The sequence below is a fragment of the Salmo salar genome, chromosome 25 (genome assembly GCF_965601325.2).
Source record: "Salmo salar chromosome 25, fSalSal1, whole genome shotgun sequence".
Lineage (NCBI taxonomy): Eukaryota > Metazoa > Chordata > Actinopteri > Salmoniformes > Salmonidae > Salmo > Salmo salar.
Window position 1 is genome coordinate 32,643,586 of NC_138315.1, and position 20,269 is coordinate 32,663,854.

A 20,269-nucleotide genomic window follows, 5' to 3' on the forward strand; every position below is an offset into this window, starting at 1 on the left:
CTCAGCAGTGGGCAGTTTCACCCAGTCATTCTGAGAAATATAGAGGGAGATATTGACTGTCAGCCTCTGGACATACCACATAACTTCTTCTTTTGTGACAACGGAGATTCCAGTCTTTGAAGCTAGTTTTTGTAGTCATTGAAAAATCTGTTGGGGGTTTGATCTAGTGTTCCTATGATCTAACGGAAAGTAATCTCACTTATTAGTAGATCAACTGAGTTTACACCAATAATAACATGTTTGTTAACTCTTGGCACCGCTTACTTCTTTTCCCAAGCATTGTGATGAGCAAGCTGTGATCCCCATGAGAGAATCCCTGCGGCCCCCATAAGGGAATGCTCTAGACCAGGGTTTCCCAAATTTTGTCCTGCCCCCCCCCCCGGGTGCAAGTTTTGGTTTTGTCCTAGCACTACACAGCTGATTTGAAATAGTCAATGCTTGATGATGAGTTGGTCATTTGAATCAGCTGTGTAGTGTTAGGGCAAAAAACTAAATGTGCACTCAGGGGGAACACCAGGACCGAGTTTGGGGAAACCCTACTGTATAAAAAGTACAGACTACATTAGGAACTCTGTTTTGGTCAGTTCTTTAGAGTTGGCTTTTTGACTTAGCAGAGACGTGTTTTGGAAATGACTATTCTTTCCCTAGGCCTAGACCCAAGAAGAGAACCTCAAGAACCTGTCTGGCAGGGGAGATGAAGGAGTGAGAGGCTGTTCCTCTATGGAGACAGATAGGTCAGAATTTGGCCTTTAAGGATTGTCCCAGGCCCAAACAAGGCCATATTCTACCTTCCTGTGGTGTCTTCTAGGTCTCCCAGAACACTGATGAAACTGGTTAAATGGTTATTTGCTTGGGGCGGTTTTCTCAAGTGCCCTATAAGCCTGTACTGGCTGTGGGTGGTTACTATGAACACAATGTACTTCCAAAAGATGATGGGTTTGTTCCACATTATATAAAATGGGACTAAAACCATGTAATTACATGGGAGTTTACATAGGCAGGTTTAGTGTATTGATATTGCAAGTACATCGGTAGTCTATGGCGTGGGAAAGGGTAGAGGGTTGTGTGTTTGTGTTTCTGTGTGTGCAGGTTTCTGTGCTCTTGGATGACCTTGGGGCAATTTTTCTTTTGGGGGGAGTACCATGTGCCTTGGTCTGAGAGAACTGCTACATTTCCAGCAGTTTCATGGACGTTTGTCTGTTTTATAAAATTGCACTCTTTTCTTTCCGGACATATTTAAATTTATGTTGCTGTTTTTTTTTCTCAATAAGCACAAATATAAGTAATCATTACAATAATAATGACAACTATGTAACATGCTAGCTAATAGGGATGTGTCAGTGAATTATTAATTCTGTAGTTCCGGGCAGCCTCTGAGAATAACATCAATTTATACGTGGATTCGGTGAGTGAGTTTATAAGGAAGTGCATTGGATATGTTGTACCCACTGTGACTATTAAAACCTACCCTAACCAGAAACCCTGGATAGATGGCGGCATTCGCGCAAAACTGAAAGCGCGAACCACTGCATTTAACCATGGAAAGATGACTGGGAATATGGCCGAATATAAACAGTGTAGTTATTCCCTCCACAAGGCAATCAAACAAGCAAAATGTCAGTATAGGGACAAAGTGGAGTCAAAATTCAATGGCTCAGACACGAGACGTATGTGGCAGGGTCTACAGAAAATGAAGGACCACAAAAAGAAAACCAGCCACATCACGGACACTGACGTCTTGCTTCTAGACAAACGAAACACCTTCTTTGCCCGCTTTTGAGGATAATACAGTGCCACCAACGCGGCCTGCTAGCAAGGACTGCGTGGTCGACGTAAGTAAGACGTGTAAACCCTCGCAAGACTGCTGGCCCAGACGGCATCCCTAGCTGCGTCCTCAGAGCATGCGCAGACCAGCTGGCTGGTGTGTTTACGGACAAATTCAATCTCTCCCTATCCCAGTCTGCTGTCGCCACATGCTTCAAGATGGCCACCATTGTTCCTGTACCAAAGAAGGCAAGCTAACTGAACTAAATGACTATCGCCCCGTAGCACTCACTTCTGTCATCATGAAGTGCTTTGAGAGACTAGTCAAGGATCATATCACCTCCACCTGATGTTCATAGACTACACCTCACCATTCAACACCATAGTACCCTCCAAGCTCATCATTAAGCTTGAGGCCCTGGGTCAACACCGCCGTGTGCAATTGGGTCCTGGACTTTCTGACTGGTGGCCCCCAAGTGATGAAGGTAGGAAACACCTCCACTTCGCTGATCCTCAACACTGGGGCCCCACAAGGTTGCATGCTCAGCCCCCTCCTGTACTCCCTGTTCACCCATGACTGCGTGGCCATGCACACCTCCAACCCAATCATCAAGTTTGCAGATGACACAACAGTAGTGGGCTTGATTACCAACAACGACGAGACAGCCTACGGGAAGGAGGTGAGAGCACTCGGAGTGTGGTGTCAGGAAAACAACCTCTCGCTCCTCAATGTCAACAAAACAAAGGAGATAATTGTGGACTTCAGGAAACAGCAGAGGGAGAACCCCCCCCCCCCCCCCTATACACATCGACGGGACAGTAGTGGAGAAGGTGGAAAGTTTTAAGTTCCTCGGCGTACACGTCACTGACAAACTGAAATGGTCTACCCGCACAGACAGTGTGGTGAAGAAGGCGCAACAGCGCCTCTTCAATCTCAGGATGCTGAAGAAATTTGGCTTGTCACCTAAAGTCCTCACAAACTTTTTCAGATGCACAATTGAGAGCATCCTTTGTGCTGCAATACCACCTGGTATGACAACGCATCACCGTAGGTAAACTACCTGCCCTCCAGGACACCTACAGCATCCGATGTCATAGGAAGGCCAAAAAGATCATCAAGGACAACAACCACCCGAGCCACTGCCTGTTCACCCCGCTACCATCCAGAATTAGAGGTCAGTACAGGTGCATCAAAGCTGGGACCGAGAGACTGGAAAAACAGCTTCTATCTCAAGGCCATCAGACTGTTAAACAGCCATCCCTGACACAGAGGGGCTGCCTACATACAGACTCGAAGTCATTGGCCACTTTATTAAATGAATCACTAGTCACTTTAATAATGCCTACATATCTTGCATTCTCATCTCATATGTATATACTGTATTCTATTGCATCTTGCCTATGCCCATCGGTCATCGCTCATCCATATATTTATATGTTCATATTCTTACTCCATCCCTTTAGATTTGTGTGTGTTAGGTATTTGTTGTGGAATTGTTAGATATTCCTTCACTGTCGGAACTAGACGCACAAGCATTTCGCTACACTCGCATTAACATCTGCTAACCATGTGTATGTGAAAAATAAAATTTGATGTAGTTGATGTTTTTTGCTTTGTTTTATATTCTAGGTTTAAGAAGAACTTGAGGGCTTTCTACTTTGTACACCCCTCATTTCGCTCCAAGGTAAAGTACAGTACCTCCCTTTTTCTGCTTCCCCAAACTCTGTTATATGTATTTATACTACTGTGTGTTCAAGGCATTGCTGTAAAATGTATTTACAGTGCATTCGGAAAGTATTCAGACCCCTTGACTTTTTCCACATTTTGTTACGTTACAGCCTTATTCTAAAATGTGTTGAATAGTTTTTTTCCTCATCAATCTACACAATGCCCCATAATGACAAAGCAAAACAGATTTTTAGAATTGTTTGCAAACGTATATATTTCTTTAACCTGAAATATCACATTTGCTTAAGTATTCAGACCCTATACTCAGTACTTTGTTGAAGTACCGTTGGCAGTGATTACAGCCTCAAGTCTTTTTGGATATGACTCTACAAGCTTGGCACACGTGTATTTGGGGAGTTTCTCCCATTGTTCTCTGCTGATCCTCTCAAGCTCTGTCAGGTTAGATGGGGTGAGTCTCTGCACAGTTATTTTCAGGTCTCCAGAGATGTTCGATCGGGTTCAAGTCCGGGCTTTGGCTGGGCCACTCAAGGACATTCAGAGACTTGTCCCGAAGTAACTTCTGCGTTGTCTTGGCTGTGTGCTTAGGGTTGCTGTCCTGTTGGGAGGTGAACCTTTGCCCCAGTCTGAGGTCCTGAGCACTCTGGAGCAGGTTTTCATCACGGATCTCTCTGTACTTTGCTCTTTTCATCTTTCCCTCGATCCTGACTGGTCTCCCAGTCCCTGCCACTGAAAACATCCCCACAGCATGATGCTGCCACCGCCGTGCTTCATCGTAGGTATGGTCCCAGGTTTCTTCCAGACGTGACGCTTGGCATTGAGGCCAAAGAGTTCAATCTTGGTTTCATCAGACCAGAGAATCTTGCTTCTCATGGTCTGAGAGTCCTTTAGGTGCCTTTTGGCAAACTCCAAGCGGGCTGTCATGTGCCCTACTGAGGAGTGGCTTCCGTCTGGCCACTCTACCATAAAGGCCTGATTGGTGGAGTGCTGCAGAGATGGTTGTCCTTCTGGAAGGTTCTCCAATCTTCACAGAGGAACTCTGTCAGTGACCATCGGGTTCATGGTCACCTCTCTGACCAAGGCCCTTCTCCTCCGATTTCTCAGTTTGGCTGGGCGGCCGAGTCTTGGTGGTTCCAAACTTCTTCCATTTAAGACTGAGGGAGGCCACGGTGTTCTTGGGGACCTTCAATGCTGCAGAAATGTTTTGGTAGTCTTCCCCAGATCTGTGCCTCGACACGATCCTGTCTCGGAGCTCTACAGACAATTCCTTCGACCTCATGGCTTGGTTATTGCTCTGACATGCACTGGCAACTGTGGGACCTTTATATAGATGGGTGCGTGCCTTTTCAAATCATGTCCAAATCAATTGAATTTACAGGTAGATTCCAATCAAGTTGTAGAAACATCTCAACGATGATCAAAGGAAACAGGATGCACCTGAGCTCAATTTCAAGTCTCATAGCAAAGGGTCTGAATACTTATGTAAATAAGGTATTTATGTTTTTCATTTTTAATACATTTGCTAAGATTTCTAAACCAGTTTTTGCTTTGTTATTATGGGTTATTGTGTGTAGATAGATTTTCTTATTTAAAAAAAAATCCATTTTAGAATAAGGCTGCAACGTAGCAAAATGTGGAAAAAATCAAGGGGTCTGAATACTTTCTGAATGCACTGTATACTACAGTGTCTACAAAGCATTGTTGGGATATGTACATCATTTTTACATTTACATTTTCGTCATTTAGCAGACGCTCTTATCCAGAGCGACTTACAGTTGTGAATACATTTCATAAAAAAAAAAAATTGAATTTGGTTTACTTTCAGAATTGACTGGAACCCCAACCCCAGTATATACTGTACCAATACCTTGTACATGCAGTATATGTATTCAGTGTATGTACAATGCAACAATCTCTTTGGCTGCTTTGACACCACTGTGTTTTCAATGCTCTGTCTAGTTCACAACCTTTTCTGACCTAGAACTGTATGACTCCACACACACGTGCGCCCACAGCCCTTTAGGTGGGACAAGGCACACAGTGTAGCAATATTATAATTGGTCGATTTTTAAGGATCCATGATCTTAGAGGAGTTGTGTGTATGACTGATGGGGCTAGGCATTGTGGTAAATGGATTTAAACGGTTTGGAATGGGAGGCAGAGCTACTAAAGAGTGGAGTGGAAGTCTATTGGCGATATTCAATCAAACCTAATAAGTGGATTTTTAGGGAGACGTAAATTAGTTTCAATAAACTACCACTTAAACACAGAGGAATGCTTCAGCCAAAACGCATCCATGCTTGGTAAACAAACCAGTATTACAATTGAGCCTTTAGGGCAGGTTTCCCAATCCGGACACAGGACTAACAAAGACCACACACACATTGTTGTTGCTATTTCCAGTATTACCAGTGTTTCCCGATGTATCTTATCATGTTAATTTCTCTGTGTGTCAGGTGTCCACCTGGTTCTTTACAAGATTCAGTGTGTCAGGGATGAAAGAGAAGGTCCATCATGTAGAGACCCTCCAGCAGCTCTTCACCTGTATTCTGCCTGAACAGATAGACATCCCCCCCTTCGTCCTGGAGTACGACGCACGGGTGAGGGCCTACAAACACCACTCTGTCTACTTTACTAGCCTTGTTGACGTGCATCTGCAGGGCTCCATGCACGCACACACACGTGGAAGCATTCACTCAAGCATTCAGAATTGTGCGTACAATGCATTCGGGAAAGTATTCAGACCCCTTTACTTTTTCCACATTTTGTTACGTTACAGCCTTATTCTAAAATGAATGAATACAATTTTTGTCCTCATCAATCTTCACATAAAACCCCATAATGACAAAGCAAAAATAGGTTTTTAGAAATCTTTGCAAATGTATAAAAAAATAAAAAAAATAAAACACGACTTATTTACATAAGTATTCAGACACTCCGCTATGAGACTTGACTTGTTTCTACAACTTGGAGTCCACCTGTGGTAAGTTCAATTGATTGGACATGATTTGGAAAGGCACACACCTGTCTAAATGCATTTAAGTTATGTCAAAAGCACTGGTGCCGCTTTCTATGTCATTTTATTTAAAATAAAAACATTTTTCACCTGTAAGTATATTACAATACTGTGCTCAGAACAGGAAGTTAGCTGAACCAATACACACCACTGAAACTTCAGATCCATTTAGACTCAACATCAGATAAATATATGTTTTATGTACATATATTCATTAGTTTAAATTCTCTTAAGTGATAATATAAAACTGTTCACAGTTGATGGTGCATGCCAGAGCAAAAACCAAGCCATGAGGTCGAAGGAATTGTCCATTGGCACAGATCCGGGGAAGGGTACCGAAACATTTCTGCAGCATTGAAGGTCCCCAAGAACACAGTGGCCGCCATCATTCTTAACAAAATGTTTAAAAGGGGAACGGGTCAGAATACCTTCCGAATGCACTGTATATTCCCACGTTGTATCAGATCCTAAGTGCTGCACTTGTGTGTTACGATTTAAAATGTAACTTATCTTCTTCAGACTATTTTTGTCAGGTTGAAAATACCCAATTGTCTGCAAAAAGAAACAGCAAACTGTTCTGCAAATACTTTTGAGTAAACCCAAGACGTCTAAAGAACTTAATGGTGATGGCAGTTTGGTCAATTTGTTGTAATGGGTGTGATCCATCACTGGAAATGAAACAGGAATTGTTATTTAGTTGAATGTTAATTTAATTATTTATCCTGGGTTATTCCAAGGTTACTGGTCACAGAATCACAAAAATGTCATTAAATGGTTTCTAAATAAAGGTTTTTGTTTCTTAAAAAAGCAGTGAGGGTGGTTGAAAAGCAATAGGAAGTTACTTTGGGCCTGCTCACTAAAAATAGTCCCTGAAAACGTGAGGCGGGAAACACGGCTCTTTGGGAATTACCATGGGGAACACTACAGTTGATTAATTATACTGCAGGGGCGAGAGGTAGAGCAAAAGAGGTAGACCAACCAACAGTGAGACAATGAAGTACAGCACTATGACCAAAAGGTCATGAATCTATGAGGAGGACCTCTCTCATACCTTATCTAATGTCAAAGTTTTAATGCATAAAGTGGGTTCCCCTAAACAGCACATTGCCAGGACTGTGAAGTTGTAGTAGTTTATGTTGCTTAGGGACATTCCACTCTGTGTTCTATGGTTATATCCTTGACCTGAGTAATATGTATGCTATCCTCTGGGCTGTTTTTACAATAGCCTGTAAACTGCATGCCCTTAGATAATATATATTGTACTGTATTTAAGATGAAGCCCTTAAAATGAAACTAAGTAGCTTGTTTATTTTGTCTTTCTCGCTACGTGGATATTATTGTACCCATTGTTTTCCAGATGTTTTATTGAGACAACACCCACTCTGACCTGCCGTCTATCCATATAAGATGGATGTAAACACTTGATATTCCTGTTAGTATATTTACACAGGTCTGTGTGTTCTACTCAATTTGTCATCCAGAGTTATCAACCTTAATCAGATGGAAAGCAGAACTGAAAAGGAATGAGAGTAACACAATGGCTATTATTTGATCTTGTGTTGACATAAGCCAGAGAGAGGGGAAACGATGCTATCATTCCTTTTTTTTGTATTTTTTGGTTGTTGGTTAATTTGTAAGCTAGAGTGCTTGATTATGCTGATCTTTCTCTTGTCCTTGTTTTGCCTGGGTCGGCTGGGTTAGATTGTCCTTGTTTTGCCTGGGTCGGCTGGGTTAGATTGTCCTTGTTTTGCCTGGGTCGGCTGGGTTAGATTGTCCTTGTTTTGCCTGGGTCGGCTGGGTTAGATTGTCCTTGTTTTGCCTGGGTCGGCTGGGTTAGATTATATTTAGTAGGGAATGTCTTTTTGAAGTGGAGGCTCCATTATGGATCTATCTGACTGTAGATTAGTTGAGTTGGTGTTGCACTTCTTCTGGCTCTTATTGCTAACTATGGTAACTAGCTCAGTCTCTCCCCTCACTACCCAGGCCTATGAGTGCATCAGTATCTGCCTTCAACTGCAGAGCGGCTGGCGTTAGCCCTTCAAATGATCCAAGCGTCGGTCCCATTTGGATTTAGCCACAAGGCTGTGGACAGAGTATTATTGTGCACCAGCCTGTTTACCACTTTCTAAGGGAGAAAAACGGGAACAGTGAGATGTCCACCGTTACAATAATGTACCAGAAGAACACTGCCATAAATGACTTTATATCAGTGCAGGCTCCTCAGAGGAAGGGGAGGACCTAAAAATAGTAAAACATTAAAGTTATCCTTTTTAGATAAAACTATACTGATTTATACAAAACATAAAGAACACCTGGTCTTTCCATAACATAGCTTTCACCTGGTCAGTCTATGTAAGGCATAGTCAATCACACGCTGGAGTTGCATTATTTTCCAGAGAATCCATAGAGCCCCGAGTTGATTATCCCTTTTATACCATGGCTATAATTTAACAAATTTGCCACTAGAAATGTGGTTAGCATCCACTGGAGTATCTAGCAAGATAATTAGATGGCTACAGTAGTTGTCGTGGTAAACACACAGACCACCTAGATTAGCTAACCAAACCATCAGTCCTAGCTTGCCATTATGAAAATAGAATTTAACAATGCCAAAAATATTTTCACTTCGACTTTTGCTTTCAAAAGCAGCTACTATGTAGAACATGTAAGAATGAACTATAGCAATTGGATTCTACCACGCAAATATCTAATCCTGAATGCTGATTTGGTTAACCGCATTCCAGCCAGTGTCTATTCCACAAGTTGCCACCGGCTAAATCTATGATGTTAAAATGGCTATTTACTCTTTTCCATCTGACTGCGCAATCCACTGTCTCATCAACCCAGCTAGGCAATTTCTAAAAACCATCTAGATGTTATCTAACATTTCTTTTAGACTAACCTTTAGTTTTCAATAGCGGATATTTGTATAAACTTTGTCTGTCTCTGACATTTACAACATTGAAATTGGATCTCCAGCTGTCCCATACTAATGAATGTGTCGGGACGAGACAGAGGTGCCAGAATTGCAACGCTGCTGGGTTTTTCACGCTCAAGTTTCCCGTGTGTATCAAGAATGGTCCACCACCCAAAGGACATCCAGCCAACTTGACACAGCTGTGGAAAGCATTGGAGTCAACATGGGCCAGCATCCCTGTGGAATGCTTTCGACACCTAGTAGAGTCCATGCCCTGACAAATTGTGGGTGTTCTGAGAGAAGGGGTGGGGGGTTATACTCAGTGTATATTCACATCACCAAATAACTGATTAAAACACTACAGTAGTCTAAACAGCACCCTCTAGGGTAGCACCATGGTGTAGCCGGAGGATTGCTATTTTCCTTCCAACATATCAGAGTTCTTGCAGTATGAACTAACGTCATGTCCATCCAATCAAAAGATCAGAGAATGAATCTAGTACTGAAAGCAAAAGTTACAGCTAGCTAGCACTGCAGTGCATTAAGTGTGGTGAGTTGTTGACTGAGGGAGAAAGACAATAGTTGAACAGTTTAACAATTCAGGTGAAGCAGCAGAGGGAGAGCTAGCTATATTTCGTTGTATATTTTATCTTAGTTTACATTTCACATACGTAGCTAATGCAGCTAATTTACCCAACTCAACAACCTCACTCGGAGAGGAATGCTTTTTATGTTAGCTAGCTGGCTAAGGCTATCCAACACCGCAACTCTTCCAAGTTAAGGTTCGCTGTTAGTTTTATTAATTTATTGCCACTGGGACTGACGGTGCAACTGCTTGCTGTACACTGTACTGTGTGATTGTACACATGGATCGGGTAGTGGGTTTACTAATGTGTTAATTCCAGTTTGTTGACTTTAATGTTAATATGGTGACAATGATGTAGGCTGTGTAGCGATTAACATTTATGGTATGAAGGTTTTGCTTGGAGATGTTTTTGTGCCTGTTTACAGACAGCTGTTGTGTTGTGTACTGAAGTCCACAAGCGATGAGAGGAGGAGACTGCATAGATGCGAGAAGGAATTATACAATGAGCAGAGTGATGAATGCTGTATGTGGCTGCTATGAAAGTGAACTGTGGGTGATCAGGGGTGTATTCATTCCGCTGATTGTGTTGGAAAATATTTCTTAAATGGAAGAAAATGAAACGAGGAGGGACCTACCTGAATTTGTCCAAAATAAACTCTTGTTTTGTTTGGACTAATGATTACACACCAGATCATCTAGATGCAGGCAAGAGTGTGCAAGGTGGTATTGAATGTTTGTCACCTTAATTACTCCAATTTGTCTCGATCTGTGCACCTACGTTATAAACTTTCATTTGTAGGCTAGGTTGTAGCAACCTCATGATGGGTATAGGGCAAATTCAAGTATAATGTACTAGCCTAAACCTACCACTGTTACATTGAGCTGGGTGAATGGAATATGAATGACAGTCATCCAATATGCTGTAATAGAAATAAGGCCATGCTCATAAAAAAAATCCTCCCTAATGTTGAACAGCATCAACCGCCACTGCTTTATATAGAAGGGTTGTTTACTCAGTAGTCATTCCTATCCAGAGACATTTAGTTGGAATGTGCCGGTTTGTATATTTATTCAGGTTTGTGTTCTACTCAAAACTCCATTTGTCACTGCAGTTATCTAACTAAATCAGAGGCAAACCAGGCCTACAAATGAATGAGAGAATTATACTATGGCTCTTTAATATCTTTCATAATGCTTTCATTGCCTTTTTTGGTAACATCTCTGGATTTTGCAGTCAAAATGCTTTCGGCTGACTACTGCACACACAGTGCTGTGTGTAACCTGATCGAAAAACGTCTAACCTCATAATGACAATGCCCTTTTGATTTGATCTACTGTATGTGTTGTCCCTGTGTATTTTAGGTGAATGGGGCTTACCGCCCCGCCCACTCCTCCAGCCTATGAATGGACCAATCAGAACTCTGACTGAGATCAAAGCCCAAGGACTATTTTAGACTCACTACATCTACAGTCACATAACTGGCTCCACTTCCTGGTTCTGACCAGCAGTAACTCTGTGGTTTAGCTCCTTTACCAGATTATAAGCCACCCAGGGCCTGTGGGCCTAGGTGGACTTTGAGTTGATTTTGCTCTGCCTGGGACCTCACAAGGACATTATGATGGACAATGACACTCTGAGAAGCCTGGAAACTAATGAACCTAGGATTGTTTTTTATTAGCAGTGCGATACAATCAGATGACAGACAGATTGACGGACAGACGAATGGGTCTCTCTGTGACGGAGCCTGTGTGAACTCGCCAACCTATCCCAGGACACACTGGTGGCCTGTCTTAAAATCCTGCACGTGTGTGTGAGAATGCGGGCACGAGACATCACTCATGTTTCAAATGTTTTATTTTTGCACAACTTCACCAAATGGTAGGTTGAAGGTTATGTGTTCACAATCACAAGCTGCTTAATTGTGAAGCTGTTTTTAGGTGTCCCAGAACCTAGTGTCCACACTATCCCTTTCCATCTACTCGGTTTCTTATTTAACGCACACAGTTGAAATCATTTATCAAGTTTATGGAAACTAGAATGTGCCTCACATGAAACACAATGATACCGTAAACATAATTATACTACATTCAAACCTACTGCTTTTTTCTGAATACCAAATAAACTTTGTTAGCCATGCAGTCAGGTTCTTCATACGTACGTTAACTTGATTTCTCCTTTATCTACACTGTTATATTGTGCTATTATTTCAATGTATACCATCTTTGCTCTTCTGTCATTGAACACACACACTTTCCTGAGACATGTTAGTGAATAAAAGACTGTATTGAGAGCCACACATTGTATAGGCTATACAGTAGTTCATGGTTGAGTATCAGCTGAAGTTAGTCTTGTTTTAGTGGTCCATAGAGAAAGTATGTAGTCATCTGAGATTTGAGCTGCGTCTCAATACATTCTGTCTCAATACATTCTTTGCCAAGATGTCGAGGTTTTTAATTTTCAGGTAAAGACGTGAAAATAAACAGTCGTACCATTCTGATTTATGCGGTCCTTGTTGCATGTTTTGAAATTTGATCTGCTGTTGATCCATATTGTGAGGGGGTGTGCGCGTTTGGGAAATACACCCATACATTGTTTTTGTGCACTTTGATTGGACTGTTGAGCCAGTTCCTTCTGATATAAAGCCAAGGGTCAGTTATGTTCCCCATGTCTCACCCTAACCTGTCAGCACAATAACTTCTGATTAATCACAACAAGGAACATTAAAAATACTTTGTCAATATTTGTGTTCAGTGTAGGATTGTTGGGTCTAGTAATTCAGTTTGAGAACATGTATGAACATACTATACTTCAATATATGACTAACAGTTATTCAAGTCCATGCTGAAAAATAAGTTCTATCAAACTTCTCTGCTGGGGCCCCACAACCCTGTAAGAACGGGATAAATGGAGAGAGAAGGTGACAGATAAGCAGTGGCGGGATAAACAGCAGGTGTTTCACACAGAATCATTTTTTCTACTTCTCTTGTCTTCCACAGAAAAGAGCTGTCTCTCCCAGGAAGCTGTGACGTTGGTCTCACTCTGATTAAAACCTGTCCTCTCGCCTCTCCTCCTCCACTCCTCTCACCCTGTCCTTTTACCTGCCCTCTCCATCCATCCTTCACCACATCCCTCCTTTATCATGTATCTTTTTTTTATCCATTTATTAATCAAAGCCGAATTATAGCTTTGGATGGAGGCGAAGATGGAGAGAGGAAGGGGGGGATGGGATGATGAGAGATGAGAGGGGGTAAATCCATCATCCACAGACCTCCCTCTGTGATTGAGGGATTAGTTGGCTACAATGGTGTGGTAGACACAGCGACACACACACCTGGCCATCTTTCGCTCTGCTCTCCACAGTGGAGGGGGTTAGCGAGAGGTCAGGCAGCAGGATCTACAGTGTTACACTAACAGGGATTAAGAGACAGACACGCTCTTTTAGTTTCTGATCACAAAGTGTGTTCTGTTTATGGCTTTCAATTTAACTGATTTTGCCATACTGGAGGATGAAGAAGGCTAAGGTCCGAAGCTCGTCCTTTGAAGTGCTGCCCATTCCATTCTCTATGTAGCTGTTGATGACCACTGAGTAAAGGACTTCAGACCCAATGGACGCTGTTATGTGGATGCAATCAGGATTGTCAATGATCACCATGTGCCTGAGTCCATTACATCTTACTATCTTTGATGTTGGATTTATACAGACTCCACTGAATAGACCAAACCTGACTTCACAATGACCCCATATACACAATGTCCATACCAGTAATTACTTACAGTTATACACGCTCAGGAGAATAGTCTTTGAACAGATCACCATCGAACCACACTTCTGTAGCACACAGAGTGGATGTGACCTTGGCCTTGATTGTAAAGCATGTAGTCAAAGGCTCGCCATTGCACATTTCTGTCCATGAGCGCAGCCAAGAATTACTCTTCTGAAATATCTGCGCTGTTTCATGTTGGAGACACACACAAACACTGACTAATGTTACTTTAACGACCCATTCATCAAAGATTGTCTGGTAAAGAAAGAAAGAGGGCCAGAGAGAGAACTACCCAGTACAGAATCAACCCTTTTTGAATGGAATCTCCTGGAATTGGCCTCTCTGGGAGCAGCACAGCAAATGCATACATAATTCATTCAATCTCCTAAAATAATGATAGTCTTAAGTCTGCAACCGTATTGGTCAAGTCAACCAGTATTTAAAAAAAAATGACGTATGGCTGTGAACTTATCTTTTAAAGCAGTACCAGGTTACTTTCAGAAGAACTTTGTCGTAGAGCAAAACAGAGAACACCTTACCTAGTTGGCCAAACCGTTCTATGGTACTGACGTTTTAGAAGACTGTCTCCTGGTCTGACAAACAGCGCTGTAGCTCTGACACTTTCCACCGCAGGTTCAAAAGGCTGACATAGGCGGATGCAGTGGATTGAGAGACGGCTCATGCAAAAAAACTGAAAAACAGCAGATATGTCTAGCTTAATAAACTGATTCATTTGGATGGGTATTGTATTATTATGTTATGGGTGCGTATCTGCTCTTAAGGATTTAACACACACACACAGTCAGTACGGGGTAAAGGACAGAAGAATATGAGGATTGTCACAGTATCAGGAATCAAGCCTGCGTTATCGAACATCCATCCACTTGGCCTGTTCTTTAATCTAGCATCACTCCGTGGCACTGGTAGATGCTGGAGAAATATGTTTGTCTGAGGCAGAGAAAGAGAAATAACATATTTCTTATTTGCCTGGAAGAGCATCAAACGTGTTGATAGGAGCCTGTTTCAAACTCCTATCCAAGAGGTAATGGGAACAGGATGTTGGAGAATGAACAGTATGGTGGCCACGCTCATATCCAACATCACATGCCCTCACAGAGGAGAGGGATATAAGATAGGCACACACTTTCACACACACACAGTCAAAAGTTTGGACACAAGGGTTTTTCTTTATTTTTACTATTTTCTACATTGTATAATAATAGTGAAGACAAAACTATCGTAATCGCTCCTCTTTCACCCCAGCTGCCAAACTAATCCTGATTCAGATGATCCTACCCATGCTAGATTACGGAGATGTAATTTATAGATCGGTAGGTAAGGGTGCTCTCGAGCGGCTAGATGTTCTTTACCATTTGGCCATCAGATTTGCCACCAATGCTCATTATAGGACACATCACTGCAACTCTATACTCCTCTGTAAACTGGTCATCTCTGTATACCCGCCGCAAGACCCACTGGTTGATGCTTATTTATAAACCCTCTTAGGCCTCACTCCCCCCTGTCTGAGATATCTACTGCAGCCCTCATCCTCCACTTACAACACCCGTTCTGCCAGTCACATTCTGTTAAAGGTCCCCAAAGCACACACATCCCTGGTTCACTCGTCCTTTCAGTTCGCTGCAGCTAGCTGCAACTGGAACGAGCTGCGACTGGAACGAGCTGCGACTGGAACGAGCTGCAACAAACACCCAAAAAGGACAGTTTTATCTCAATCTCTTCATTCAAAGACTCAATCATGGACACTCTTACTGACAGTTGTGGCTGCTATGCGTGATGTTGTCTCTACCTTCTTGCCCTTTGTGCTGTTGTCTGTGCCCAATAATGTTTGTACCATGTTTTGTGCTGCTACCATGTGTTGCTACCATGTTGTGTTGCTACCATGCTGTGTTGTCATGTGTTGTTGTCTTAGGTCTGTCTTTATGTAGTGTTGTGGTGTCTCTCTTGTTGTGATGTGTGTTTTGTCCTATATTTTTATTATTTTTTATTATTATTTTTAATCCCAGCCCCCGTCGCCGCAGGTCTTTTGCCTTTTGGTAGACCGTCATTGTAAATAAGAATTTGTTCTTAACTGAATAGCCGAGTTAAATAAAAATAAATAAAGAATATATTTTAGATTCTTCGAAGTAGCCACTCTTTGCCTTGATGGCAGCTTTGCACTCTTGGCATTCTCTTAACCAGCTTCACCTGAACTGCTTTTCCAACAGTTACCACATATGCTGAGCACTTGTTGGCTACTTTTCCTTCACTCTGTGGTCCAATTCATCCCAAACCATCTCAATAGGGTTGAGGTCGGGTGATTGTGGAGGCCAGGTCATCTGATGCAGCACTCCATCACTCTCCTTCTTGGGTCATTGTCCTGTTGAAAAACAAATGATAGTCCCACACAAACCAGATGGGAGAGCATATTGATGCAGAATACTGTGGTAGCCATGCTGGTTAAGTGTGCCTTATTTTCTAAATAAATCACAGACAGTGTCACCAGCAAAGCACCCCCATACCATCACACATCCTCCATGCTTCACAGTGGGAACCACACATGCAGAGATCATCCGCTCACCTACTCTGCGTCCCACAAAGACATGGCGGTTGGAACCAACAATCTAAAATTTGGACTCATCAGACCAAAGTACAGATTTCCACAGGTCTAATGTCCATTGCTCGTGTTTCTTGGAACAAGCCAGTCTTCTTCTTATTAGTGTCCTTTTAGTAGTGGGTTATTTGCAGCAATTCGACCATGAAGGTCTGATTCATGCAGTCTCCTCTGAACAGTTGATGTTGAGATGTTTCTGTTACTTGAAACTCTGTGAAGCATTTATTTGGGATGCAATCTGAGGTTCAGTTAATTTGCCCATTTTTGAGGCTGGTAACTTTAATGAACATATCCTCTGCAGCAGAGGTAACTCTGGGTCTTCCTTCCCTGTGGCGGTCCTCATGAGAGCCAGTTTCATCATAGTGCTTGATGGTTTTTGCGACTGCACTTGATGAAACCTGACATTTTCCGTATTGACTGACCTTCATGTAATAAAGTAATGATGGACTGATGTTTGTCTTTGCTTATTTGAGCTGTTATTGCCATTATATGGACTTATTTTGGAAAAATACCATCTTCTGTATATCCCCCCTACCTTGTCACAACACAACTGATTGGCTCAAACGCATTAAGGAAAGAAATTCCACAAATTCACTTTTAATAAGGCACACCTGTTAATTGAAATGCATTCCAGGTGACTACCTCATGAAGCTGGTTGAGAGAATGCCAAGAGTGTGCAAAGCTGTCATCATGGACTGGCTACTTTGAAGAATCTCAAATATATTTGGATTTGTTTAACACTTTTTTGGTTACTACATGATTCCATATGTGTTATTTCATCATTTATTCTACAATGTAGGAAATAGTAAAAATAAAGAAAAACCCTTGAGTGAGTAGGTGTGTCCAAACTTTTTACTGGTACTGTATGTAAAAGTAATTGTTAGGAATACACAGATCATATGCATTTTCTATACTCACATACACTGAGTGCACAAAATAATAGGAACACTTGCTCTTTCCCTGACATAGACTTACCAGGTGAATCCAGGTGAAAGCTATGATCCCTTATTGATGGCACTTGTTAAATCCACTTCAATCAGTGTAGATGAAGGGGAGGAGACAGGTTAAACAAGGATTTTTAAGACATTTTATAGATGCATGTGTGCCAAAATGTAAGTGCCTATGAACAGTTTACGGTACTGTAGTAGGTGCCAGGCGCACCGGTTTGAACTGCAACGCTGCTGGGTTTTTCACTCTCAACAGTTTCCCATGTGTATCAAGAATGGTCCACCACCCAAAGGACATCCAGCCAACTTGACACAACTGTGAGAATCATTGGACTCAACATGGGCTAGCATCCCTGTGGAATGCTTTCAACACCTTGTGGAGTCCATGCCCCGACGAATTGAGGCTGTTCTGAGGGCAAAAGGGGGTGAAACTCAATATTAGGAAGGTGTTCCTAATGTTTTGTACACTCTGTGTATATCTGGAAGTGTGAGTGGGGCTAGGGGAGGGGGTCATATGGTGAAATAAGAATAGGAGTGCTTCTGAGAAATTACTCCACCGGAAACATGCAGAGATCATGCAATCCGCTCTCTCTTTCTCACTTGCTCTCTCTGTTTCAGCCACAGTGGCATCTGTCTTCGGCCACCCCCCCCCCTCCCCCTCCTCCTCCACCCATCACCTGTTTCTCAGGACCTTCAGTATGTCTCCTCTTATAAATGGCACTTCTTGCTTCAGGGCTGTTGTTGCTGTGGGGAAATGGGTGATGTTTGCGCAGCTTGTCCATTTCCTGAACGGGAGGGACAGTTTGCTCAAGCTGCTAGAGTTCTCAGAAGTTAGTGACACAGGACACGACAGGCCTGCGGAGTCAGGAGGATGCTTTAGGGTGTTGCACAGTCACTCTGACTCAGGATTAAGATAAAAGGGGTAACACTTGTATTCTTCCCCCTTTCACACACTAGCACACTGGATCAGTGTTTTACGCTGCTCCATGCAGACCAGAATTACATAGCCTCTGCTACAAAAGTAGTCCTGGTGGCAGTGTTAACCTGAATCTATTCCCCCTTTTCTGAACTTGTCCTGACTTTGAGCCTACTACGTGGACAGGCCAGGAGTGGTGTTCGCATCAAGCACAACAAACACAATCCGTCATGTCATCGCCCCCTCTAAAACAGATGTGATAGGTGCTAACTGGATTTGTATCTGAGGTCTCTGGGCCATAGGTAACGAATTAGCTCTGTGGCTGATTAAAGTTGATGTTACTCACATACTGTATACACCCCATTAATACTCAGACAATTTGATGATCAAGGGTGATAAGTAAAGCAGAGAAGGGAGAGAGATACTGTAGCTTTTAGGATAAATGACATTGTTTGTGTACGTGCTCGTGTGTATGAGAGAATGTTTATAGCAGAGAGGACACTCAGGTTCATTGTGGCCCTGTCCTGATGGGGTCTCTCGCCCCCTTCCTCACCCTCTAAGCATTCTGCTGCTGCTGCCTTTTCATTGTCTCTCCCTGCATATTTCTATCTGCAGTATTCCAGAAATCATGCATTGTTTTGCCTGGCCATACACTGGCCTGTTTATTTTTTTGTGTGTTTCTGATGGCGATTGTCTATTGGGCTGCCCAGGGACCTGGGAGGGACGCATTGTGTGCCTGAATGTCCACCCTCCCCCTCCAATCCCCTGGCAACCTGTCACCTCTCTCTACGTGGCCACTGACGCACACAGGAAATGAGAGATTTAACACCTAGTCGAGGAAGCCTTTAGAGCACGACAGGCATGCTTTTATACTGAGGACACCACCACAGAGTAAAGCGTGCTTTACAATTCAGTAGAGGCTATTTAAAGATATTACAGATTGAGCCAGTCCACCACAGGGCTTTCAAGACTATTTGTTCATGTTTAGATAGCACAGCAGGGATGTCACAATGCCGTCAGCATGTTGATAGATATTCATCATATGCAAGTGGAGTCTGATTTACACTTGAACGACTCGACTTATGGGAGATGGTTATTTGATCAATTCACTAGTCAGAGAGGAAGAATTAGATTTATACAGCATGACACAGAGTGCCTCGGTTTACGGCAATGACAGATGGAAAAAGTGGTTCAGATATTGTGCAGGGGACACAGCTGCGTCACTTAGGTTACACCATGAGTAATTCCCAGCAGATAAATCACCTTCTTCTGAATGGCAGCGCAGTGTGATTCAGTGTCTACGCTTGAAGTTTCCACCCAGAGTGGAAAATGAGTGGTCTGTGTGAACAGCATTACATACAGATGCATAGTTTGAACAAACACTTTAGCCAGTTCAACTCCAACCTCACAAAAAGGTAGTGTGATTGATCAGGTTCACACTTCAGGGTATGAAAGCACTAGAATACCATTGCAGCTGAAACACGAGATTTTCTCCTGACCTCTCTGTTGAGTAAATACTGATGTCTAGTGAGTTAGCCCCTAAATAGGCCCAGATGCTTTGAAGTAATCGAATATAGCATGTTGGGAAAACAATGTTTCACCCATTTGAAAATATTGACGGTCAACTTTTCTAAAAAAGTTGGGAATAAGGCCTAAGCCTGTATGTAGTTAGAATTAGTAACCATTTCCTTATTGTGGTCAAGACAGATTTGTTTATTCATAATGGCAGGGAGCATGCAGAATAGTGCAGCAAGGTGACTGTCAGTGAAAGTAGTGCTGACAAGTGGGAGGCCATAATAATTAAGCTACTTGGTCAACCTCAAGCTTTAGTCCTATAATGATAATATAAAGGATGCAGTCAACAAATTGATTTACTTCATGTTGAGAAAAACTAATCTTGGCTATTGCCTTCATGCGCACTACTACAAAGCCATGCACACAATGTCCCCATTGATATTAACTAAAGTGTATCCAAATGTTTTAAAACCTTTGCATTGTGCTTTTAAAATGGTAAGAATGAACAGAACTCAATAGTAACACCATTACTAGGACAACAGATG

At 42.4% G+C, this 20,269-nt stretch overlaps 1 protein-coding gene across 4 annotated transcripts in view; it reads left to right on the forward strand.

Moving 5' to 3' along the window:
- The window catches only part of gdap2 (ganglioside induced differentiation associated protein 2), a 32,252-nt gene extending 19,784 nt beyond the window's left edge, over positions 1 to 12,468 (forward strand). For 2 of the 4 annotated variants that reach the window (XM_014174069.3, XM_014174067.3), the window contains 3 exons: positions 3,395 to 3,449; positions 5,908 to 6,051; positions 11,333 to 12,468. In XM_014174069.3, coding sequence (XP_014029544.1) covers positions 3,395 to 3,449; positions 5,908 to 6,051; positions 11,333 to 11,374 — 241 coding nt within the window. In that variant the 3' untranslated portion in view covers positions 11,375 to 12,468. Of the gene's footprint in view, positions 1 to 3,394; positions 3,450 to 5,907; positions 6,052 to 6,724; positions 7,255 to 11,332 lie in introns of those variants that run through there. The other 2 variants (XM_045707863.2, XM_014174068.3) reach the window with 2 other exon arrangements.
- Positions 12,469 to 20,269: the final 7,801 nt, after the last annotated feature.